The sequence below is a fragment of the Gymnoscopelus microlampas genome (assembly GCF_963454915.1).
Source record: "Gymnoscopelus microlampas genome assembly, chromosome: 4".
Lineage (NCBI taxonomy): Eukaryota > Metazoa > Chordata > Actinopteri > Myctophiformes > Myctophidae > Gymnoscopelus > Gymnoscopelus microlampas.
In genome coordinates this window covers 20,929,798-20,955,825 of record NC_139941.1, presented here as the reverse complement: position 1 = coordinate 20,955,825, position 26,028 = coordinate 20,929,798, and the positions used below count along the sequence as shown (strand labels likewise).

Sequence of the window (26,028 nt, the reverse complement as noted above, 5' to 3'; positions counted from 1 at the left end):
GGGACTCGCTCTCAGGCATTAGAACCTATGGTATGTGCTTTAAACATTCGGTTATTGGGTCGTCCCATAAAACTCCTGAATCTCTGGAGCCCTATTTTGCGCTTCTTAAGTACCAGGTCTTATGACCTTAACTTAAGGCCTGGAGGCGTGGCCAATGCTGTTTAGCTATTTTGAGTGGCCAAACAGCATTGGCCACGCCTCCAGGTCATAAGACCAGATACTTAAGACGCCCTCAGGGCCCTATTTTATGTTGCGTCTTGTGCCTTATGACTAGGGGTGTCACGATATATCATCCCACGATATATCGTGATATTAAAACGTGATGATATGTATCGTCGTGACATCATACCGTATCGTGATATTCTTTAATCTTTTGAATTTTTTGTGTATTGTTTTAAAAAAAAAACATTGCTGTTGAAAATTACAGGAGTTCTTACTGCATGGTGTGTGATGTGAAATGTAAGCTTATCATAATCACAGTAATCCTTAATCATGTCTTCCATCATATTCAAGGGCTTTTGCAGCCGAATCGGGAGCGGTACCGACACCTGCGATCGGGGGTTCCCCAGGGTTGAATGGGAAAACATGGCACAGGCTGACTAAATAAGCGATTTAAACGGTTGTTTCAACCCGTCGCTTCAATTTTACTGTCCGACTGTCTGTAAGCGTCTCGGACTACCTTTACTTTTGGGATACGATGTGCGGAAACCTCCGCTGGGGCTTGGCGCAGCAGAACTTCATCTCGGCGCTATCGTGGCGAGTTAAGTTCCAAACGGGGCCAAACGTGTCCAGCTGACGCTCATTGGCGCTTGTTAATGTTACATACTTCAAGGCAATAATGTTCCTGCACTGTCAAATAGGCCTATTCTATCTAATCTAAGATAGCATCAAAGCCAAAGGTTATTTTTTACAAGTGGCCACTCTGGTATTATAGATATTTAGTTCGAGCTGTTGTTAATAACTAGGCTACACTTGGTTGGTAATTACCACAGCTTTTAAACTGAAGATGATGGCCAATGTTGATCATGATTGGAAAAATAATAATAAAATAATATTGTATCGTATCGATATATATCATGTATATTGATATCGATATCGTGAAATTAGTGTATCGTGACACCCCTACTTGTGATGAATCTTATTAGACATTTTTTGTATTTTCAAAAACATTTTAAAATAGTGAATTATCAGCCCATTATCAGTCCTCATGAGGGGATTATTAAGGCTAGGCAATTTTCAATCTGATGGCGGTTATTTGCAGGAATAAATTATTTTCCCTCTATAGGCACAAGTTCCTGTTGCATTCTCCCAACAGCTCTGAAGACATCCTGAATGTTGACCTTATCCCCAAACTCAATTTCCCGAAGTTTCAGCAGAATGCCCTGCAGTCCCGGCCCAATGACGAACACCCCACCCAGAACAAAGCCCTCCCCAAACACATTTCCCATGAAGCCATTCAATTTTTTTGTATTTTCAAAAACATTTTAAAATAGTGAAAATAGCCGATCTATAGCGACACATTGCGAGCATGTAGATCAGCTATTTTCACTATTTTAAAATGTTTTTTAAAATAATGAAAAATGCCTAATAAGATTAGTCATAAGACATAAGACACTGCGCAAAATAGGACACCCAATGTGTTACTGCACTTGCTTGTTTGATACTCGGCTCGCCCAGTGTTCCTGAGCAAGACACATAACAGCTCCCCCACTTGTGCTTATCTTAGCCATCTGGGCTGCAATCTGATGGGTGAAGCAGTAAAAGTAATTTTCCGTCCCCTGGGGGCCAATAAATACTCCCTTCCCCTTTCCACACACAGGGCAACGTATTTCTCATAGCAGTCATAACATTATAAACACAAACATAACAAGATGTTAAGTATGTGACACAGTTGTTGTAACAAATTCGTCCAACCAGTTTCCAGGCCGCGTGACAGCCCTTCCCACAGCCAACCTTGTCGAGGTCCTCGTGTCGTACAGGAAAAGAGAAGGTAAAACCCAGGGGAAGCTTCCTATGTTTGATGTGGTGTCTGTCCAGGAAGTCAGAAATACACTCTGCGATGTAATCAAAGAGCTGTGTGTAAGGAGAGATAGAGGGAGTGTACACTGTAAAATCGTGAGTGTTCATTTAGCTCAGGGAATGTACAAATGTAACCAAATGGTTACATTTGTACACTCTCAGATTCTCAGATAAATCTCAGATCTCAGATAAATTAACACTGACTGCGTAGGTACTGTAGGTGTGTTGTAAAGGAGGACAGCCTCCCTAGCCTAAGACAGTTTATTAGCGCTGTGCTGGGCACACTGACCATCTCAGCGGTCCCCGTCATGGCGTCTTCAGGGATGGAGTACATCTGGGTTTTGGTCTCCACCTTCCAACCCCTCTCGTCATCTTCTCCCACCTTCACCAGCATCACACGGAAGTTTGTCCCCCCCAGGTCCAGAGCCAGGAAATCTCCCACCTCTGACACCGGAGCATAGGATCATTGATGTGAATGCACGTGCTAGCTTTCACTTCCATTAGCACGAGAGATGCCATTTGGGATGTAACGTTTGCAATGAAATATCGGAAACATTTACTGGGTTTGAACTAACAACAAATTGACAAAGCCTTAAAGCAGGGGTGGGCAACTTTAATGATGGAGAGGGCCACTACATTTCCACACTCACTCTAGAGGGCCACATTGTATATACTGTCGGGCAGACACCTCTTATCTCCGTATTTTAACTCTCAGACAGCTCTTATCTTCGCCATTCTATGTCACACATAGAATGGCGAAGATTCTATGTCGCCATTCTATGTCACACAAGCTCAAAACGCGTCGCACTGCGACTCGTTTTGAGCGTGTGTGACATCGGCTATTTTTGCTATTTTTGAATTGGAATCCAGATTTTTCTTTGTTGCTATTTTTGAATTGGAATCCTGAAAAGTAGCATTTTTATTTTATTTCAAATGCATTTAGTTATACTTATGTTAACTTTATGAACTTAAATACAAATACATTGGACATAAAAAAGACAATAGAATTAATTTTAATACTAGTCATTAAGCTACTAACATAGACTGAAGTAATTAAAGTGGGTCATGTTTGCATGTTTGGAATTGTAACAGCTGAAATCAATAATATATTAGTGTTCCGATATTAACCTGCGGGCCGCATTAAGTGAAGGTGGGGGCCGCATGTGGCCCCCGGGCCGCCAGTTGCCCATGTATGGGTTCAAGCAGTGAGTGTCTACCTGATCCTTCCGGGGTTGAGCAGACATACGTGGGAAGCATTTTGACACTAGCCTCTTCGTGCGTCTCTACACGCAGGCCCTTCTCCATCTCACGCTGCATTCTCTTCATAACTACTTTCAGTTCTTCCTTGTTCAGCCTGAACTCTGACAGAATTTGCTCCACCTGCAAGGAGAGGGAAATAGACCACATGAGACTTACAGTAGGGCTACTATACATCATCTGTGTAGCACAAATCAACTAGTTGGCACTTTCTATAGCTGTGACTGATGCATTGCATGTGTTTGTCTTAAGATGTTTAGGCACACTTTCAATTGTTTGAGTGAAGTGTGCACACTGAAAGATGGAAGGAAAGTGCAGAGGCTAAATAATACAGAGTAGCCCACAAGCAGAACAATATGTTGCGTAGGAGAGGGCTTAGGTACAGATCAATACAATAGAGCCTTGTTGTCTATTTGTTGTAATACAAGCAAATCTAAGCAACACTGTAATGCACAATGACAAAATGGATAGATTAAAAAGCTCTTCATGACATTCTAAGTTCTCAGATACAACTAATATCTTTTCTAAATAAAAAGGACAACTTGAGCGTCTAAAACAAAGCTTCTCACCCAAAGCTGCTTCTGAAATGGAGCATGTTTTAAAGACTTCAATTTGAAAAAAAAAACGTTTATGCAGGGAACTGAAAGCATGAAATAATTCTATGACCTCTAGTGTGAACAGTTTACAATAGCTGATCCTCTCATCCAGAGCAACTTCCAATTGTGAGATCAGAGTAAATGGCATGAACCCTTGTCAACAAAACACTGTGAGAAATGTATCTTACCATGAACCCTTGTCACCAAATACCGTGAGAAATGTGTTCTTACCATGCGGATTGTCTCAACCACAGAGCTGTAACTGCAGGGCATCGGCACCATCTGGTTTAAGCTAGAGCTGACACAAGGCATCTTCACTAGCTTTCTAGATGAGCCTTGTGTGGTGTGTATCTAGGTGTGTGGTGAGTGTCTGTGCTGTGTGTGTGTGTGCAGAGCCAGTGAACTGTGAATGCCATTGAATGAGAGCCTCAGCTGTTTTTATGTTCAGGTAAAGTGGGCCGGCCACAGAGCATGGTGGTGGCCTCTGTGCACACAAATGACCACCCCTTTCCAACCTTCCTCACCCCATCTGGACATGTACACACACACGCGTGCGCGCACACACATGCACGCGCATGCACGCAAACACGCACGCACGCACGCACACACACACACACACACACACACACACACACACACACACACACACACACACACACACACACACACACCACACACACACACACACACACACACACACACACACACACACACACACACACACACACAAACCCTTTCCCCATACATTTTTACTTATGGTAGTTATTCGAAGGTATTGTGTGACGAAATTAGCTGACGTTTATTTTTAATTTTTCATACCAGTAACCTAGCTGTAAGCTGATTGTATGACGTTCTGTATAGTAGTGTGTATATCTGTCTGTCTCTTATATGTCATCATGATTTGTGTGCGTGGGTATCTCATTTTAAACAAGCTTAGTGCTTTATGAGACTTCCAGTTTAGTAGACCTTGTATTGTGAATTTGTACTTCCATGTACTGTTGTTCTCATGTCTTACTAAATAAAGTACATCAATCAATCAATCAATCAATCAATCAATCAATCAATCAATAAATCAATCAATCAATCAAAGACCGACAAAGTGTTATTTTTGGCATGCAACACCGTCTCACGATGGAGGATAAATTAACCACTAGTATCTAATGTCTAAAACATTACATTCTGCTGTCTATGAAATGCACATTACGGACACTCAAATACTGCAGTGCATGGACCAAATGCAGACAAACAGTACAGCAATTTGTTTGATTAAATTCTACCGTGCTTATGAGCTTCCGGGAGTACTACTTGTCAACCAGTAGATGTCCTACCTGCCACAAGGGTCTCAATTTCTCAATAGAAGAGTTTCTCAGTAGCAGAGTAGGAGACCACCTCCAAGGAGAAATCCTGATCCTGGTCCTGAATGTATTGTCATCATACAGTACGTATATGCCTCTTAGTACCTAAACCTGGATAGGCTGTAGTTTTGACCGAAACAATCCATATTGTATCAGTCAAGGACTTAAGGTATAATTGCTGGAGGAGGCCTTCTCCGCATTTCTTGTAAATAATGAAAAGTCAGACTGTACATGCACACGTATGAGTACACACACACACACACACACACACACACAATGTTTGGTTTGCACAAGGACCATTTACGAGATTTGGTTTACACGAGGACCATTTACGGGTAAGAGTTGAATGTGTGCCAATTACTTGTCCATAGCTGATTATCCAGCTAATTTAATCCTGTGTGTTGTTTGCAGAGAGACCTTGCCTGATGGCTCTCCATTCACCTGGCTTCCTCGCAGTGCAAACCAAAGAGATCAAGAGATTTAATTTGTTCTCTGAAAATGTAGGAATGTGATTTTAATTTACAATATGTACACATTCTGCTTGAATTAATACCCCTATTACTAATACATCTGGATTTTGATTGACTGAATGATTGAATACTTTATTAACAAGTTTGTAAACAGTACACACAGTCAAAGGATAACCCAAAAAGACCCAGAGGCTTGTTTCCATTGTGGTCCATTGTACTCAATTCATCAGTAATACATATGATACATTACAATACAAATATCGGTAAAGAAAGAAATGTCAGTAGCATCAAAAGGGGGGGGGGAGAGGATGATATTAGGTGTTCAAAGGTGCTAAATTAATTTAGACTGCATAGTGGTATTAGTTCACTGTATCATCTGCCCTGACATTCTACAATTCCTGGAAATATTATGCAACAGGCAGGGTTGCAGGGTTACAGATCAACAGGTGAGGTAACTGAACACACAAATAGAGCCTACCTCTGTATATTAAATATACAAAATATAATGCTGGAAATATAAACGTTATATACCGTCATCCTGGAAAAGACTACTATTTTATACAGTATACGCACGCGCGCACGCACGCGCGCGCACACACACACACACACACACACACACACACACACACACACACCACACACACACACACACACACCAACCATTCCATTAGAAGCATTTAACAACATACATTGACAGAACACAAATAGTATTTGAATCATTACAACATGATAAGTGTGCATAGAATGGTATTCTAATTCTAAAATGTGGCAACAATGTAACAACTAAACATGTACAGTATAATTTGAATACGGTACTTAAAGGTATATATTGAATACTGGCTTACTGTCAGTATGAACCAAACTTCGCCTATAATGTAAAATAATGTTTTACGGTTTGAAAGTGAACATTATATTTTCCATCATCATGCATGATCCAAATCTTATTGTAATAGCCAAGTAGCTTTCACGAGAATAGTGTGGTTTTGCTGCAACTGTAACTGATTACAGATGGACCGATTCCTGCACTCTCCAGCAGTTCATGTATATGTCCTGTTCAGTGGTGGAAAGTAACAAGTACATTATACTCAAGTACTGTAGGCCTACTTAAGTACAGTACTTGAGTATAATGGTACAATTTTCAGTATTTACTTCAACTCCACTACATCTCAAAGGCAAATATTGTACTTTTACTCCACTACAATTATTTACCAAAAAATACATTAACCACTTCAGCCCTATACAGTATATAGCCTACTTTGGCTATTTGAAAATAGCCGATCTACAAGGTCACAACGTGTTGCTTTGCGATGTGCTGTGAGCTTGTAGATCTGCTATTTTCAAGGGATTTAATAGCCTACATTTGGAAACTTGTGAAATGGGGCATTCTGCAGAGTGAGTACTTTTGGTACTCTAAGTATATTTTAATGCCAATACTTTGGTACTTTTACTCAAGTAAATCTTGAATTCCAGGCTTTTACTTGTACCAGAGTACTTCTACATTGCAGTATTTATACTTTTACTTAAGTAAAAAATGTGAATACTTTTTCCACCACATGGTCCTGTTGATGTATAGCCTACATTCTCCTCCTATCTCTTTAGATCTTGATGAGATCATATGAGATCATCACTGGACCGAACATGTATAGAGTCGACATAAGCAGAGCCTCTAGCCACCAGGCTAGTGCCCTCTTCAGACAGTGAACGCGGGCTAAATTCGTTTATTAAATTGAATGAATTATTATTTTACCTTATCAACCGTAGTGCGAGGATCCATGTCATTTTCCGCCGACCATGGGTGCTTATTTCTGCAGTGGATAGAGTTCAGTGAGCGTCCGTTCCAGGTAGATTTATGTCACTTATAGCTGCAGAGGCAAATAGAATAGCCTATAGTCTGGAATCTGGATTGAAGTTTTTGATTTATTTCACTATTAGGCGAAATATTAGCCTGCCATATGCCCGACTAATCTGCTGCCAAAATATGTTCAATTGCGACATTTAGATTCTATTTGAGCAATACTAAATCGTTAATGAGCCTATTCTTTCTTACATATTTTAGGGGCGGGGGGGTGGGGGAGTCTGTGTAGCTTCTCTTCATTAATCTTGCTTACATAGGCCTACTGGAGATTAAATCCATCGTCCCTTTATGTCCTACACAGCCAGATCCAATAATCAGTTAAATCAGAAAGTGTCTATCTCCACTAAAACCTATCAATAAAGGCAGAAAAGCCCTAAAAATATCTTTAAAGAAATAAATAATCAGAAAGTGTATTGATTATAGGCCTACAGCTTATTTCCTCACCTTGCCTATATATAAATAAGTAATTAGGCTACTACTCTATGCAACTTTACATAAACGATAAAGCATTAAAGACAGATATTGAACAAATATATACAGTAAAGTAGCCTGCCCCCTCATTTCCATTTTTGCTTCACTATTCTCTCTCTAGGCAGGGCAACCTAACCTTGATTCTAGGAAAGGGGGGGGGGGCTGTCAGCCTGTCACAAATAACCAGCAACAGCAGGTGAAGATTATAAGCAAGTAAAAAAAATACAAAAGAATTAGCAGATCTACAAGCTCACAACACGTCGCGGACGCGACGTGTTGTGAGCTTGTAGGTCTGCTATTTCTTTCTTTTTTTTCTCCGACTCGCGGCACTGTCGTGCGACGAAGTATAAATCGTCTTCTTTTGTTTCCATACCCCCCCCCCAAAAAACGCGTCTTCGTCAATTTGTTGCCCGGGAAACGGAATTTTAGCAGCACACTTCTCCCTGCTCTGCACTGCCATGGAAAACACTTAGCAGCACCGAGGTTAAGTGGCCATGGACGAAATTGTTAAATGGACCAAACTCATACTTGAGGAAACATCGAATGTAAGGGCAGATCTTTGATGGTCACACATCAGAGTAAAACTGTTTAGATACAGCACTGACTAATAACAATTCAATATATTATATTATATATTATTATTAATAATAATAATATTAAATCATTATAATATTGTTTTATTTTATTTGACTGATTTGAACAACCTTTAAATATTTTTTTACTCATTTGATGTACTTTTAAGTATTTTTTGAATCGTTCATTTTAGTCTCTGTGTGTGTGTGTGTGTGTGTGTGTGTGTGTGTGTGTGTGTGTGTGTGTGTGTGTGTGTGTGTGTGTGTGTGTGTGCGCGTGTGTGCGTGTGTGCGTGCGTGTGCGTGCGTGCGTGCGTGTGTGTGTGTGTGTGTGTGTGTGTGCAATCCTCCAGGCAGGAACCCTGGGGGGTCGGGTCCCCGAGCCGCACTTTGAGAACCGCTCCCTCATATACATTCTCTGTTGGCTGATGTACATATATGTTAGCTGCAGAGTGTACAGATGTTTTATGCTTGTTGGTTTGTTGTGTTTTACATGTAACATACAAAGTTTATAGGCGTCGCAACACAACAGGTGATTTCATTCCGCCAGGAACCTTCCACGCTCACAGTGTGTTCCTGCCGGAGACATTATCCCCACGGACACATGGAGCATCGTGACGTGGTGATTGGACGTTCGTTGTCCAAGTGTGTAACGTAGCATCCCGGCTAGCTAGTGTTAGCCTCGACAGCCTGTTGACGTTCGGAGGATAACATATCCACTACTTTGTTATTACCGTGGAATAAGGACACTTCTGTTCGTTGTCACTGCTTTGTCAGGTGAGGGCCGCGCCGAGACCCGAAGCACAGCGTTAGCCATTTGCTAGCTCTGCTTCCCTTCACTTGGGTTTGAAGAATTAGCTAAGTTCAGTCGAACTCTGCTAGCCTAGCTAGCTAACCTTGCTAACAGTGTTTATGTTTTATCAACCCTGCGATCATCATCGTAATTTCTAAAGAAAAGAAGTGTATATAACTTGAGCCACCCTCTACCAACGCGAGCATGGGGTCTAACTATTATCATCCAACTTGGCTCGAGGCGAGCAAACTGGCTTAGCAGCAGCAGTACGGTTTCATGATAGCTGCCTCTAGAGATAATGTTCTCATGTGATGTTACGTGTGTGTCATGTTCTAAATCAGATCTCCAGGCCTGTTGATCGTGTCCGTGACTGACATTAGCTGATCCAGTACAAGCATGAAGCTCTATAGTCTCAGTATCCTTTACAAAGGAGCGACCAAGGCGAATCTCCTCAAATCAGCCTATGACCTCTCCTCGTTCAGCTTCTTCCAGCGCTCCAGGTGGGTGTGACTGTGACTGACCAGACGACCACCACCCTTTTGGGCTTTCCCCTTTTACTTAAAATGTTATTCCATAATGTGCAGGCATACCACATAATACTTATACTATAGCAGTGTCGTAGGTCGTTGCTGTCTAGTGTTTTTTTTTTTGGTTTCCCCTTTTTTTAAAACATCCCTTCCAGCTCTCCCCCTGTTCTTCAATACCCATCCTACCCACTCACACAAACAAAACAAACACCTAATACATAGATAAATAACCTTTTTCATTTTAAGGACCCCCAGTTTGATGTGCCCCCCATTTGATATCCCCCCTCCTCTGGGGCCCCAATCTGAGTTGTAAAATCCTCAGTGTTAACTGTGAGAGTGTACAAAAAATGGACCGTAAGTCTCGTACACCCATGATGTGGAACCAAATGAACCCGTAAAAGGTCCATTTGGTTCCCAACATTGACTTAAACCCTATTGTCCCCGCTGTTTTCGCTCTACACCAAATATAGTAATAACCTTACCTGCAACATTTAATAACAATACGCTAATACATGAATAACCTTAATGTTTTTTTTAATGGAGTTAATAACCTTAATGTGGTTTCATTTAACTTAAAGGACGACTTCACCACTTTTCAACATATCTTCATATAATAGGTCCTCACTAATGCTCATGATAAAATGATACAATTTTTTTCTACTTGGTCTGTGTCTCATAGGAGGGCTGTGGACAGTCCAGAAACCCGTCTACCAGTGACATCGTCGTTAGGCAGGATTTTTCCCCCCAAAAAGATTACAATTTCTTTATTCCGATTTTTATTAAGGCGAGAACAATGGGATCTATTATTGCATTGCAACTTTCCCGGAATACAAAGCCTGCAGTTTCTATTAGCTTGGATTCCCCATCGATGATGTCACTGGTAGACGGGTTTCTGAACTGTCTACAGCCCTCCTCTGAGACACAGACTGATTAGAAAAAAATGGTACCATTTTGTCATGAGCATTAGTGAGGACCTATTATATGAAGATATGTTGAAAAGTGGTGAAGTCGTCCTTTAAATGTTATGTTGTGTATAGACGGATTTCCGCGCGACGTCATCACAGAGCAGAATGCGCAATCTGCGCATGCTTGGGGGAAACGAATTGTTGCGCCGTTCACTCTGTTGTTGTGTTCGGGAGTTAGATAGCCATAATTCTGCTATTATAGGCATAATAGGCATAATGCTGCTATTATATACAAACAGATCCAACTTCCGACAAATCATTTTTTATTGAGTAAACAAGGTATTACAAACTGCATAATTTAATCTACTTTCATTAAACCCGGTGAAGATCATTTCTTTTATGAATGGACATTTGACCAGAGCTGCTGCGGGTAATGGTGCCCTCTATAGGCTTTTGACACCGTTAATCACCCAATTATGATCAATAAACTCAAAGCAATAGGCTTTGATGACACGTCGGTGAAATGGATGAGATCCTACCTGGAAGGGAGGGAGCAAGTGGTGGAAGTAAACGGCACCCAGTCCCCTCCCCTCCCAGTGACTTGTGGTGTTCCTCAAGGAAGCATACTAGGACCACTACTGTTCCTGATATATGTGAATGATATGTCTTCAGCTTGCGACTGCAAACTGTTCCTGTTCGCAGATGACTCGGCTCTGCTGGTCTCGGACAGGGACAGGCTGCAGGTTGAGAAAACTCTCAGCACTGAACTCAACAAGATCTGCATCTGGCTCTCCGACAACAAGCTCTCATTACACCTGGGTAAAACTGAATCCATCCTCTTTGGGTCCAACCCTAACCTTAGAAAGGCTGAGAGTTTCACGATCAAAGTGGGTGATAATGTTATCACAAGAAAGGAGGAAATTACCTACCTGGGTTCCATCTTGGAGGCAAACCTCTCAGGTGACAAAAACGCTGAAAAGACGATCAAAAAGGTCCACAAAATAACACGGAGGATGTGGAGGCTTGTTCGTAAAGTCAGTAAGAATACTCTGAAGATTCTTGTAGGGGCCCTCATACAAGGTCATTATGATTATGCATGCACTTCATGGTATCACAACACCTCCAAGGCCCTAAAAACAAGGCTCCAAACATCCCAAAACAAACTTGTAAGGCTACTTCTTGGCCTCAATTACAAAACCCATCTAACCCCTGATCATTTTGCTAGGATTGGATGGCTTAGGGTTGAGGACAGAGTACAGCAACTTGCTATGGGCCTGGTCTTCAAGATACACCACAACATTGGGATCCCCCTGTATTTGTCAAAATACTTCCAAAATGTTAATCAAGTCCATGATCATAACACCAGAGGCAGCTCCACAAACCATGTTCAACCCAGATTTGGCACAACAAAGGGAATGAACTCTTTCTCATGCTATTCATCTCAAATGTGGAATGCCCTACCTAAAGGAGTGTAAAACCCTACTCACTTTCAAAAATGCCCTAAAGATACACCTTCAGGAGGCTGCAATTCAAAAATGGCCCCTGTCCAAGTCCTAACCTACCCCATGTCCTAACCTAACCTACCCCCCCCCCCTCTCTCTTTCTTTTTTTTTTTTGTACATATTTTTCACTCTTCATACCAGTAACCTGTAAACTGATTGTATGACATTCTGTATAGTAGTGTGTATATCTGTCTGTCTCTTATATGTCATCATGATTTGTGTGCGTGGGGATCTCATCTTAAACAAGCTACGTGCTTAACTGAGCTATCCAGTTTAGTAGACCTTGTATTGCAAATGTGTACTTCCATGTACTGTTATGTACTGTCATGTACTGTTCTCATGTCTTACTAAATAAAGTACATCAATCAATCAATCAATCCCCCTCCTCTGCGCGGTCATATCCTCTCAATGTTTACAAACACGAAACCCGTCTATTAACACCCATCATATCCATTTCTTGGTTGTGTTAATGCAGTGTCCAGGAGTTCATGACCTTCACCAGTGCCTTGATTGTTGAGCGGTCATCACAGGGAAGTCGTGCTTCTGTCAAAGAACAAGGTATGGGGGAGCATATACAGTATACGGCAATACATTTGACATAAACATAAATAATTCAAAGTATGATGGATGTTATCCTTACTGAAGTTCATGCCCTGCTTGACTCATATTGATCATCATCGAGTGTATCAATGAATCGATTAATCTCAGCCAATCAGGAGAAAGTACCCATTTTTAAGCTTAATTTGTATAGTGTTCCAGTTCCAATTTTGTCTGCTCATTTCTTAGTGTCATCACTTCCAATTTCACTTGTTTAATCTGTATCCTGATTGAGTTCTCTGTCCTGGTTGGATAAAATTGGAAATGAAACTGAAACTGAAACGAAAATGCATTTTCTGTTTAATAAAGAGGTGGAGAGACAAGGAGACTCCTAATACTGAACAAACACTCTATATCAATGAGTACTATCAGAATTTAGAGCTATTTAACAATTATTTTAACCAACGCAAATCACTTACCCTACCTTTAAGCCTTACTTGGGATTAAATCGATCGATTAGCTTTTACACCCCTAATTGCTTCTCCTTCCTTCAGAGTATCTGTGTCACGTGTACGTGAGAAACGACAGTCTTGGTGCTGTGGTAATAGCAGATAGTGAGTACCCACAGAGAGTCTGCTTCACATTGCTAGAAAAGGTGGGTAAATGGCTGTGACTAAATATTCAAAAATGTTACATTGTAGCACGATGAATTGAAATAAAATCCAAATTGTGATTTTAGCATTTAGAAAAGTGCACAACCAACTTGTTTCAGCACCTTAAGTGCCATAGAATGAGGACTGAAAGGGGTATAAATGGCTAAACGCACACCAAGCCTATACTGAAACGGTGCAACCAACATGCTAATGCTTTCAATAGGCTAGCATTACCTATATATGAGAGAGCTACATATTATTTACCATAATCCAAACAATAAAGATGACTTCTTTATTAGAATGATTTAAATAATTTATCATATTTTTTGTCATTTAACCTTGATGCCCACTTCAGGTATTAGATGAGTTCTCCAGGCAGGTGGAGAGCATAGATTGGCCTTCTGGGAATCCGGAGACCATCAACTACAAGGCTTTGGATATTCATCTAGCTAAATACCAGGTATGTATGTTTATAAGCTGTTTAGCTATTGGCCGAGGGGTGGGGGTGGTGTAGCTGACGTGTGGATAAGGTCTATGAAGAGTTATTAAACTCTTACATGTTGTGTGTTTGCAGAGTAGCTTCTGGTGTTTAGAGGACTCAAGACAATTTCTGCTAATTTTGCTCAATGTCACAAATATGTTGCTCTGATCCACATCAAAAACTTGTAGTAACGAGTTTACTTTATTGAATGATTGTTTGCTTCCAGAACCCCAGGGAGGCAGATGCCATGACCAAAGTGCAGGCTGAGCTGGATGAGACCAAGATTATTCTTGTGAGTCATCAACTTATGACATTTCATAACGGTGAGCTAATAACTGCATGCCATCTAGTTCAATTAAAGACTTAAATATGTATTTCTTTGGTAGCATAACACCATGGAAAGTCTACTGGAACGAGGGGAGAAACTGGATGATCTCGTGGCAAAATCAGAACACCTGGGAAACCAGTCCAAAGCCTTTTATAAGACTGTAAGTACTGACCTCAGCTGACCAACAGGGCTTTTCCACTGCACCGTAGGATGGTTCTAAGAATGTCTAATAACTATTGCAGTTGCATTTCCATTTGTGCACAGAGCAGTTGAATTTTCGTGTTGGTTTCCTAACAGTGCTCAACGCAGCCAAAGCATGTCTGTGGGAGGGCTTAATGACGCAGGTATTCAGTGATTGTTTTTTTGGCCCTGCTGTGGGAAAACATTAATGATATGTGTGTCAATGCACAAAAGGCTGCTGCAGATACATGCCTGGTTATATACTATTGCTGAACAATTGAAGAGAGACCATAAGGAATTTCCAAGTCCACAACTATTCATAAAAGACTACAAGTCAGTATCACTTATAGACACTCATTTGCATGTTATCACATGATTATAGTAAGTGGCACAGGCTCTCGCCAGACACATTTTTTATATTTTGTGTAAAATACAGCACTAGGTTTCCAAGTTTGAATGTAATTATTAATTAAAAAGGGTTGCATCAGCTGAAATATAACATTGACATAAGTTACAACTTACAACAATCTTACACGTATTCCATAGTAGGTGTTAAGTCCTCCATAAAATAGTGATGATAGGGATAACTTGGAGTATGTAATGGAGCCGTTATACCGGTGGTTTTGCATTGGCACAACTTTGCAGTGCTTTCTCCGTGATAGATTACACCCCTTAGAAAATATATGATGACAGATTTATACTCGTGCTTTCATTGTCCACGAGTGGAACGACTGTAGATTACTGACATGCTGTCAGAGACAATAGGCTCTGTGGCTAACTGTAGTTCCAGTTTAGAGAAGGTGGCATACATGTTTGCTGTTCCAGTACATTTACCCATACCTTCCTTTGATTGACTTGGCAGCAGATTTGAACTGGAAACACGTAAAGGTGTCATGTTTCTGGTTCAAATATGTTGCAGAGCCAATCAAATGAAGGTATAGGTATGCCACCTTCTCAAAACTGGAACTATAGTTATGCACTGAGCCTATTGCAAACATTCCACACAATACATATTTTTTTCTAATATATCCTTACATGAGACACAGTTATTGAGCATGACAGTTTGTTGCCTACAAAAAAACTTAACACAAAAACAAACAGTGATTGACAACTCAACATGTACACGCCATATACACAGATATTATCCACAACTTTCAACAACAATAATACATAATAAAGCGTCTTGAAATCCGACATGTAGAGTTGCAGAGAGAACATGCTAGATTTGAAAATAACATATTTGGGGTAATGAGTTAACCACGTGAACTTTAGCTTCCCTATTCTGGGGTGAACGTTCTCAGAAAATTGCAGATCTACAAGCGCACATGTCACCACGCAATGCGTTATGAGCTTGTAGATCGGCTATTTTCGGCAAAGAGATTTGGTGTAGAAGGGGAAAAAAAGCCCTCGATTATATGTATTCAATTCATAATCAGGACATGCAATACAAATCATCAATACCAGGAGCAATAAAAGGTATATTTACAGACCTCAGACTTCACTGTATATTGGGCTGTAATAGGGTGGTTTTCATTTTATGTTATACGCCCAACCCTGTCACTTCACGAGAGGCATCAACACTTTTCAGTTTTTGTCAAGGCATAGTGTGTGTATGGATCAAGACCAATTTTTCTCTCTCCCTATTCTTCATTGTTTGTGCTTGACCCATGACCCTACACCTTCACCCCCCACACAGGCACGGAAGCAGAACTCATGTTGTGAGATCATGTGATGCTGCTGCCTAGTCCTCACGGACATGCCTCTCTCTGCCTTTCTGCTCTTCCTGCAACTCCCATCACGCACCAGCCACCAACTCTCAGCACAAAGGGACAGAATGGATACTGTCCACACCCAGGACAGAGTGCCAGGCCAAGGCAAGAAGAAGGTGGAGGTCTACATGTGAAACCTCTGGATTCTGACTGATGGGGGTTGAAGGACTGATGGGGTTTGGTCAGGGGGGATGATTTTATTTTAAACTCTCTTAAGGGTAAACATCTTTGTGATGTTTTCAATACCAGCCGAGGACATAACGGTGTGATCTTGTGTATTGGTGGTGTGATGTAAAAAATGTTTTCAAACTTTCATCTGTATTCAGATTGTATGAAATTCTCTCTCAGCACATTACTTTAAAGCAACCTTGACAATCTGTAATTGTCTCCATTAATTGTCACTACTAGGGTGTTAAGTCCTTCACAGCAGGAGGGACTTTTCTGTTTCTTGTTCTGCCCACTAGATGGCCCTGTTTATTTGTGCCTGGACCAGGGATTTAGGTTATTTTTTTCAAATGGCCTCAATGTTGACAACTGTTAATGCAGGCCAAGACAGCAGAGACTGTTATGTGGTAGGCCCACGGAAACATCCCATGCATTGTACCCCCCCCCCCCCCCCCCCCCCGCCCTTCTTTCCATATTTGCTTTGTTTGAAGTTGCACCGTTTTCTTGCACCCCCCTCATTGTCTTAAGTGAAGTCTTGAAAACATTCCCAGTTGAAATTACTGTGTTATTGACGGATGTGATGGATGGTGGAATTTGTTAACAGTATTTTAGATTTGACCTGTAATTAAGTGGAGAACTAAGTGTTGAAATGCAACACATAGACTTGCTAGTTCTCTAGAGAAAGCCTTATAGCAGTACAGCATACAGTACATGCAATACAAAGTCCTCTGTTTTGTTTCTACACTCCTTACAGTAGCCCTACTTAAACTTTTGGTTGCCATCCTTTTATTTGTGGTCCTAATGGCAAATCTGCTCCCTGACCAGCTGCCTTATATAACAGATGGGATCACAGTCTCTCCTTCCATTGTTGTACAGGTTATGAACTGATTCTGTGCTATTTGAGCAGGTTGTAGCTGAATGACAGCGGTTTTCTTTGCATAGCAAAAACTATGATGAAAACAGGTAATAGGCTTTTGCTGTTTGAGCCTGTGTGGCTTACAAAACACTTCTCTACAAGCTCACAACATGTTGGCCTGTAGATCAGTGCTTTTTGTCAAGCGACACTTATCGTATTACAGAAATTAGATTAAGCTTTAAGCACTTGGAAGTGCTTTTTGGTGAATCTCATCTTTGAAAGTATAGAAGTCATTTTGGCTTGGGAGCATGTCTGTGTTCCCTCAGCCCTATGTTCCCTCAATCCCAGCTCGAACCCCAAAAGGACCTTGGAAACATAGGACCGTAGGAACATAGGGATGATCCCTTTGGTTTGACATGTTCCCAATGCTTGTAGCCAACTGTCAATTTATGCCTTTGGTACTCTTAATTATACACATCTATCCACTTAGTTTCTGTAGTGTGTATGACTTTTGCTTGTGTACAGTATTTGTATAACTGCAGTGATGTTTGTGAGACTGATTGTGTGTGAAGACTGTTGCTTTTTACTGCTTTTACAGTATAAACTTTCTGTGCAATAGCTCTGCAGACTGTCGATGGCTTCTCGTTGGACGAGCAAACATTTCTCAAAATGGATAAATCGTATTTCCCTTGTATATACTTACAAACAAATCTCCTATGTGAAATATATCCAAGGGTGACTGTGAACAATTTGTAAAAGGATTGGTTTTCTTCTTTCAAAGATTTTCTTTTTTAAATGGGCTTATATTCGACACATTTGTGGAGTAAAGCAGTTTTGCTGTGGATTTTTGTGAGATCTACATAAATAAGACTGTGCTGCAATTTATTGTCCAGATAGCTTAAGCACATTTAAAGCAAACATTAAAAATTATGAATATATGCTACTTTGATTTGGACTCTTCTGTTGCTAAAATAAATTGTTTACAGTAGGTGACGATACGCTCTTGTTTTAAGTGTTACAGTGTTACTGAGAATCAAGTACAGACTCAGAGCTCAACCTTAATGTTTTTAAGATAAGACAAGACAGGCATTCTGTCCAGAGCGGTTCCCTTGCAGAAGCTGAGTTAAAACCCTCTGGTGTCTGGCATTTTGTTTTAAAATACAAAATGACACCCATGACCTTTTTGGTCCTGGGTGGTATGGTCGACTTAACAGGTTTAAAACTGGCCAGGGGCACTATCAGAATGTATAGCTACCAATGTATTTGTTACTATACTGTATGTGTAGGTCTATGGACAAATGTGTGCAGTCAGTTAGATTAGACAGACCATCCCCATGGTTGTTTATTGTGTGGGGGCAACACACTATAGTACTTGGGCAACTTTGGGTTTTTACTTTTTAAGTGAGCCATGTTATTTTTCAGTTTCTGTTGTTGGTTCTCATGGCTGCCAGTTCCCACCTGATGTCATGTGGGAGATCCAACTGTTCCAGACCGTACTGAATAACTGCTAGCTTGTGTAACATCGTCAGACTAGGACTTAAGTCTTAAGATGTTCAGGTCAACGGACGTGTCTCCTCCAAAGAGGATGCTATGATCTCCCACCATGCAACACCACATCCTTGACATCCAACATGGGCCATTCCCCTTGACCTCAACCGTTTTCCAGGAGAAAGTCTCTGGATTGAATTTCTACAGATCTTAGAATTTTGTTTTTGTTTAACTTTTTTATTGCCATTCATATTCATTGACAGTATTTCACATTGCAGAACATTATACAATTATACAAATGATACATTTGTCAAATAAAAAACAACAAACAAACAAACAGAAAACAGTACATTGAAGAAAAATAATAAAATAAATACATAAATAAATAGACAAACAAAAATAAAGAAAAAACAAAACAAAAATATTCAGCCACTGATATCCATCTCTTTTTAAACTATTCTGGACCTGAATAGTGAACAGTACTTGGACCACACTTTTCTGTCTAAACCAAATGTCTTCACCAAGAATAACTGATTTACAAGCTCACAGTGAGCTTGTAGATCGACTATTTTTGGAAAATGTTCCCCCCAGAATAGCTGTGTTGATTTATGTGATAATTATTGTTTATTAGGTAAGACATTCATGTTGATTTATTTAAGCAATGTTTTTTTTACAGCACTGGTAGGCTTATAAACTATTATGAACAGAATCAGGAATAACCTTCATAGTTTTACGGGTGTAATGTATTTGTTTTCGTGCATGCTCCATCATTTGTGGTTTTCGTGAGAAGAGAGGAGGATAAAGATACAGGAAGAGAAATGAGAAACACACAGGATAGAAACAAATAATCAACTATGTCCTTGTTAACAGTAATAAGAATGCTAGCTTATTATCATCTTTGTGAATAAATTATGCTACATGTGATAAACAAATAATCACCCGATATTGTTGCTATCTTTATCCAACCTCGCCTTTGGCTTGGGCCTACCCTCAGATGGATAAACACAATCTAGGTGATAAGCTTATCCAGTTCAACATGCTGTATGGCCTCATGCCTACAATATGACCCACTCACAGCCATGCTGATAAATCGTGCTCTTTCTCATTTGATATTACTTAAATCAACAAGAATTAGATATCATGCCATTGGTTACCAACTGCAGCCTTCACTTTCCGTTTCCGTATGGATTTTTTTCAGGAACAAATACTGTGAAATCCTGAGTGTTAGTGTGAAAATGGATCAAGATAAGACTCCACAAGGGTCCGTGTGGTTCCATTTGTAAGCTGTGAGAGTTAAATTAACACTCAGGATATTACAATGAAGATTTTTTGCCAACTTTCATAGAAAAAACAATGCATGGTACAAGGAATAAAAATACCCTATGCGTCACCCAATGTGTCCTTTTTACTTAGGCTACTCAGAGGACTATTTGTTGCATGACAGTATCTATCTCTGGTCCATCCGTCCAAGAAACACATTTATCTTTAGAAGCCAATTGACCAAAACTGACCTGAATAATTAGTCATTTTTGAAACAATAACAGCCCCAAATGACTAAACAGTATGAACTCCCCAGTCATCCTTTATGAGGAATGCTACAACTCTCTCCATGTGTTAATCTCCCACCTAAGACTAACAAAAGGGCCTGATTATTTTCCAAGATCACACATTTCACAGTCTGTTGCACATTACTGTAACAGGGGACTTCAGGGGGTTAGTTTGGGTAATGTCATGATAAGAAAATAATTCATTATTTTCTTTTTTTTTACACAATCCAGAGAGCTTTCAGAATCTGGTGCTTTGGCAAACAACACATTTTCAACAGGATGTAATTTATAATGTCTGCCTGATATAGAGCATGATATAGTGCATAAATAAATCTCACATAATGGAGAGGTTCACGTGAACTTTAACCATATGAACCCTAGTGTCCCTATTCTGGGCCTAGTAGGCAAACATTCAGTCAAAATATCAGCTCTATTGCCTTGTAGATCATCTATTTTTGGCAAAGAGATTTGGTGAAAAAGAGAAAAAGGAGTGGGCCAAGGATAGAGCCCTGGGGGACCCCGGTCAATTTAATATATAGGGTTTAACCACATGAACCGTACCGTCCTCTGGGGCTACGTTTCTGTAAAAATAGCAAATCTACAAGCTCACAATGCACTGTGTTGCAATGTGTTGAGAGCTTGTAGAACAGCTATTGTTGGAGAAGAGATTTGGTGTAGAGGGACAAAAGGAGGGCGCCCAGTATTGACCTGTTGGGGACTAAGGTCAACGAAGTACATATAGGAGGGTTTGAGTGGTTTCAATGTCCAGGTGTCAATCTACCATGTCTATCTTTAGTCAAGCTAAGCAATTCTACTGCAGCTGTAGTCATGCCAGACATCCAACAGCACTCCTTCAGTTAACAATGTATTATTTGTCCTTTGATGTTGTTATAGTGAACAAAGCGTGAGCTTGTGTTAGGGTGTGGTAGTGCCAGCAAGGCAATGGTCGTGAACACTGAAATAGCAGTTTTCAATAAAAACATGCTTAATGTTGCTGCTGTTGAATGCTGGTTTTATTGGTTTTTGTGGGGTGGACCAACAGTCCAGGCTCATTCATGTTCATAGCATCTGGCTTGGTTGTAAAAATAAAACAAACCTCAATTGATATGATACATTGTGTTTTGTCAGTGGTTTACCAACTTATTTTTTAGGGCACCCACTTTAAAAAAGATTTAAAAAAAAATCCTGTCCCAAGGACTATAACAATTCTCAGTCATGCGCTTCAGCCTCTGCAATGCACCAGCCATGTTTGAGCTACTGATAGACAGTCCTGGCCAGGGTCCCTCAAAGGGCTGTGCAGTCTACCTTGATGACCTCCTCACCAGCAGACTTTGAGGGAGCTCTGGCCAGTGGAGCTGTTCCAAGCCTCCACCTGGGGAAATGCCACCTCCTGGCCCTGGAGAAAGAGAGCAAGGTGTATAACTCCCGGTGGGCCAGACTTGCTATCCTTAACGGCTTGCTGTACAGGACGGAGAGACGCAGCAGCTCCTGGTGCCCTGTGGTCTCCACGACTGGTCCATGGCTCAGTGGAGGTGGACCACTTTGGAGTCCAAGACCCTACGGGCCTGCAGGCCCAGTTCTACTGGACAAACTGCCGGCTTGATATTGAGTTGTATGGCCATGACCTGTGTATTGTCCAGAAAGGCCCAACCCAATGCTCACATGCTCTACTACAACAGTACCAGGTTAGATCCCCCCTGGAGCATGTGGGAGTCGACATCTTGGGCCCATTTCGTGTCACGAACCATAGAAATTGTTAATTTACTGGAGGCCAGAGGCATTAGGTGGTTCTAGACCAGAGCACAGCGACCACAATGGAGAAATTAGAGAAACAATGGAGAAATTGTCAGTTTTGGCCCCCAAAGAGGTCAACAGTGGGGTGCAGGAGTTCTGACAGCTGCTGTAGGTGAGGAAAACGAGGACCACTCACCTACAGACCCAGAGTGAAGGGCTGGTTGAGCGATTAAACTGCACCCTGGTGGACGATGGTGGACGTCACAAACGTATAACAAGACTTGTGAGGCGTAGCCTACTGTTGCTCCGATCCACACCAAACTTGGCCCAAACACTGTGCAGGGGTCTGCCACGCGAAACCACACACACCAAGGTTCATTGTGCACCCCAGGGGCACCGGCAGGCCCCCCCCCCCCCAGGGGTCACAGGCGCACCTATGCTCCAATTCACCCCAAACTGGGGTAGGCCTATGGCATGATATAATATTCACACAAAAAAACACGAAATTGCACACAGAGCCTATGGGGCATTACAGCAGTGTATAGCACTTAAAATGGCCATAACTTGGTGACCATTGCTCTGGTCAGGGCTAGATTTGAAGGCTGCATAATAGTGTTTTTTACTTGTCTCTATTTTTCACATTGTGCTTATACTTATAATTGTGCTTTATTTGTGATTGTTATGTTGTTTTTATAGGCTATGTGAAACTATTTTGGCCAGTCCACTTGACAAAGATATTGTGGTTAGTTACCCTAGTTAAATGGATACAAAGTATGTTAATGATGTCGGCAAGTGGGTAGAAAAAAATTAATGTAACCCAACTCAACAATTCCAATTAATTTGACATGCAGCCAATTCATTTTTTCACCGCTGGATGCGTTTGCTCATAAACTGCTGTAGCCCTGGTCCAGAGCGTTAGTGAGTTCTCTCTAACACTGCCGTGCGAGGTCTCCGTCTTTAGTAAAAATAAACAAAACGATTTCGCTAATCACCAAAAAAAATAGCTGTTTTGTGTTGTTGAAAGTCTATTCTCCAGGGTGGGGAGCCTCTCAACACCCCACATTCTCTGTATAATACACCTTTTGGGCAGAAAATAAAATATGTCCGCCAGACGGAAATTATTGTATTTACTCCACTGCGCCCTCTACAGATCTGGTCCAGGGTAATTTATATTAATCAAATCTGTAGAGCGCGCAGTGGAGTAAATAAAATAATTTCCATCTGGCGGACATATTATTATTTTCTGCCCAAAAAGTGTATTATAAAGAGAAGGTGGGGTGCTGAGAGGCTTCCCACCCTGGAGAACAGACTTTCAACAACACAAAAGTTTTGTTTTGTTTATGTTTTACTAAAGACGGAGACCTCGCACGGCAGTGGGACTTTCGGTCTATGAGCAGAGCAGCGCGCCTGCCAGGGCGTTAGAGAGAACTCACTAACACTGGAGTCTGGACGAGGGCTAAATCTGCTGCACATAGACTGGGAGCGGTAGCCGGCTATCGTTCAGTATGGAGGACATTCATAAGTGAAGCGTGTTCAGAATGATCTCACATGCTGGAGCTACGGTCTGCAGACCCTGCTCCCCTCACTCCTAGAAAGAAACAAGACACTGGCCCAAGAAAGACACTCCTCCCCTCCTACATGCACATTTGGAGCTTTCTCTCACTTCAACTATGTTCTGTGATCCCCGGGTCTTCTTCGGTGCATGTTTCACTTCATGGGAGGATATCTCGTCGCTTATTCTTACCATGACACAAGCCCCTGTAGGATCGAAGTGGTGGTCGTCGCCAGACCTCTAACGCAAGTGGAACTTCAATGCCTAATAATCTTTTCCAGTTTTTTGAATTTGGTTAGATGAAATAATTATGCAATGTCCGCAGGAGAGCCGGGTTCTTCTTGTTCTGCTACATCTTGTTTTCTTTTGGGCAACCAGCCACGCCGAAACCTCCGAGTCTGGCACAGTCCTCCTCAGCCCCCCCAAAGACAATGAAGGTCAGTGAGATCAGCTAAGGTTTGAATGGGGATTGCAGTGCACGTGCATAAAGATAAATCAATGCATCACTTGGTTTGTTGTTCATATTTTGTAAGTGCATTATGCATTGGTTTGATTGATTGGTTGAATACTTTATTATCAGTTAGCAAAAAAAGCACAGAAAGTACAGTTCTATACAAAAGGATGCTAAAAGGATTAAACCCCAGAAAGCACTATGGCTTGTTTCCATTGGGGTCCTGTGTATTCAATTCATCGAAACATTTAATGACAGACAAATATACAATACAATACTAAATATACAATACTATGCAAAAAACATCTGGAACTAAATGTTGTAGCAAAACCACACATTCTCATTCTATTCTATTCTATTCTATTCTAGGTAGCTTGTTGCAGGCAGAGTCAGATGTGTCCACTGTCCATCCAGTAAAGATTGATGGAGATGGACAGTTCATGTCTCACTCCCTATCTCACCACTTCAGAGGTGGGAGAGTCAAGCGTGACCTGGAACCTTTGGAATCAGAGGGACAGGTTCATTACAGGGTCAACTACAAAGGCCGGGTTTTACTTTTCAATTTAACTGCAAACAATCACCTGGTTTCAAATGACTACATTCTGGAGAGAAGGAACGGGAGTCTGAACAGGACAGAGCATCGTTTCCCTGTGAAAAACTCCTGCCACCTCCTTGGCACCGTGAAGGAATCTGATGAGCATGGAATTGCTGCCATCAGCACTTGCAAAGGATTGGTAAGGAACCCTATTCTTTTACATGCGTAGGTTACGGCCCACACCTCCATTCATTAACTTCAGATCTGTGTGAAACTGGATATTTATTTCATGTTCAATGCAAGCTTTCTAAAAGCTACAGCAATATGAATACTGTACCTCCCTGAAAAGCCCTGTTGTTCCTGGCAGGATTGTTTTGTTTCTTTTCATGGAGAGAGGGGCATCACATTGGGGAGGCTGGTATGTGGTTTAGCCCGTCACAGTCTACTAAGCAAACCCTTCCAACTGACAGTGCCCTGTCTGTTAGTTTCCCCTTCAAAGACTTCCTGAGACTGTTTGCAGAACGATTCTACTGCAGACCCACTAACGGCTGTCGCCTCTTGTCCGACTGTGAGCCTGTTTCTCTTTCAGTGTTTCACCTATTTTCCTTTATTCCCTTCATCCCCTTCATCATCTCAGTAAGCCAGTCAGTCGAGCACTCCCTGACTCATTCATTCCTTCCCTGACTCAGTAACTTTCACCATTCATTCATCTCTTTTGATGTTCTCTCACAAACTCTTAACTTACCCTTTTCCACTATTTAGATGAATTTATTAAATTCTTTACACATTTTATCATTTGGAGAAAATAATTTAACCCCCCAAAGAAGACGGACAGACAGACAGACAGACAGACAGACAGACAGACAGACAGACAGACAGACAGACAGACAGAGGGAGGAGCAGGGGATATCGCCAACCCCTTTGTTCTCTAAAAAATCTCACTTTTACTTCCAATGTAATGCTTCAAATAATAAAATCACTTTCATCTACAAAGGAGAGGAAGACAGCTGGTCAGCAGAGAGAGAGAGAGAGAGAGAGAGAGAAAGAGAGAAAGAGTGAGGAGCACACTGACCATAATATACTAAGAGAGTGATGATGTACAATAATGATTAGAAACATCCAAATAGGAAGGGGATGTGGAAGGAAGGACTTCCCCCTCTGAAAGGATCAGACGTGTCAGTTTTTAGCTCATGGAGAATGCCTCTGTGTATCTGATTCGGTCACAGCAGGAATGCCTATCCTGCAGGGTCTTGCCTCCTGCCTGTCAGTCATGTTTGTTTGGCTTGAGGTGCCTCATTCGGCCAAAATCCTCTAAATAATAGACCACATCTGCTGCAGCTATAGCTGGCAATACAGCCTGTTGTAAGTGAACAAGTTTCTTGACCGAGCAAAACACACACACATACTGTAATTTATATGTGTGACCTACT

General features: G+C 41.2%; 3 protein-coding genes across 3 annotated transcripts in view; 2 read left to right on the top strand and 1 right to left on the bottom strand.

Moving 5' to 3' along the window:
- The window catches only part of gck (glucokinase (hexokinase 4)), a gene marked incomplete at both ends in the record, with an annotated part of 9,243 nt that extends 5,059 nt beyond the window's left edge, over positions 1–4,184 (bottom strand). Inside the window, 4 exons of the mRNA XM_084055717.1 lie at positions 1,849–2,073; positions 2,309–2,463; positions 3,237–3,399; positions 4,104–4,184. Coding sequence (XP_083911843.1) covers positions 1,849–2,073; positions 2,309–2,463; positions 3,237–3,399; positions 4,104–4,184 — 624 coding nt within the window. The remainder of the gene's footprint in view (positions 1–1,848; positions 2,074–2,308; positions 2,464–3,236; positions 3,400–4,103) is intronic.
- Positions 4,185–9,207: 5,023 nt separating this feature from the next.
- LOC311044266 (synaptobrevin homolog YKT6) lies at positions 9,208–18,245 on the top strand. The gene is made up of 8 exons (XM_084055719.1): positions 9,208–9,372; positions 9,730–9,888; positions 12,798–12,880; positions 13,414–13,514; positions 13,868–13,972; positions 14,220–14,285; positions 14,380–14,481; positions 16,198–18,245. The coding sequence occupies exons 2-8, from the start codon at positions 9,785–9,787 to the stop codon at positions 16,231–16,233; spliced, it is 597 nt and encodes a 198-aa protein (XP_083911845.1). The 5' UTR covers positions 9,208–9,372; positions 9,730–9,784; the 3' UTR covers positions 16,234–18,245.
- Positions 18,246–23,750: 5,505 nt separating this feature from the next.
- The window catches only part of adamts12 (ADAM metallopeptidase with thrombospondin type 1 motif, 12), a 41,010-nt gene continuing 38,732 nt past the window's right edge, over positions 23,751–26,028 (top strand). Inside the window, exons 1-2 of the mRNA XM_084055714.1 lie at positions 23,751–24,049; positions 24,433–24,797. Of these exons, the coding sequence (XP_083911840.1) occupies positions 23,923–24,049; positions 24,433–24,797 (492 nt within the window). The 5' untranslated portion in view covers positions 23,751–23,922. The remainder of the gene's footprint in view (positions 24,050–24,432; positions 24,798–26,028) is intronic.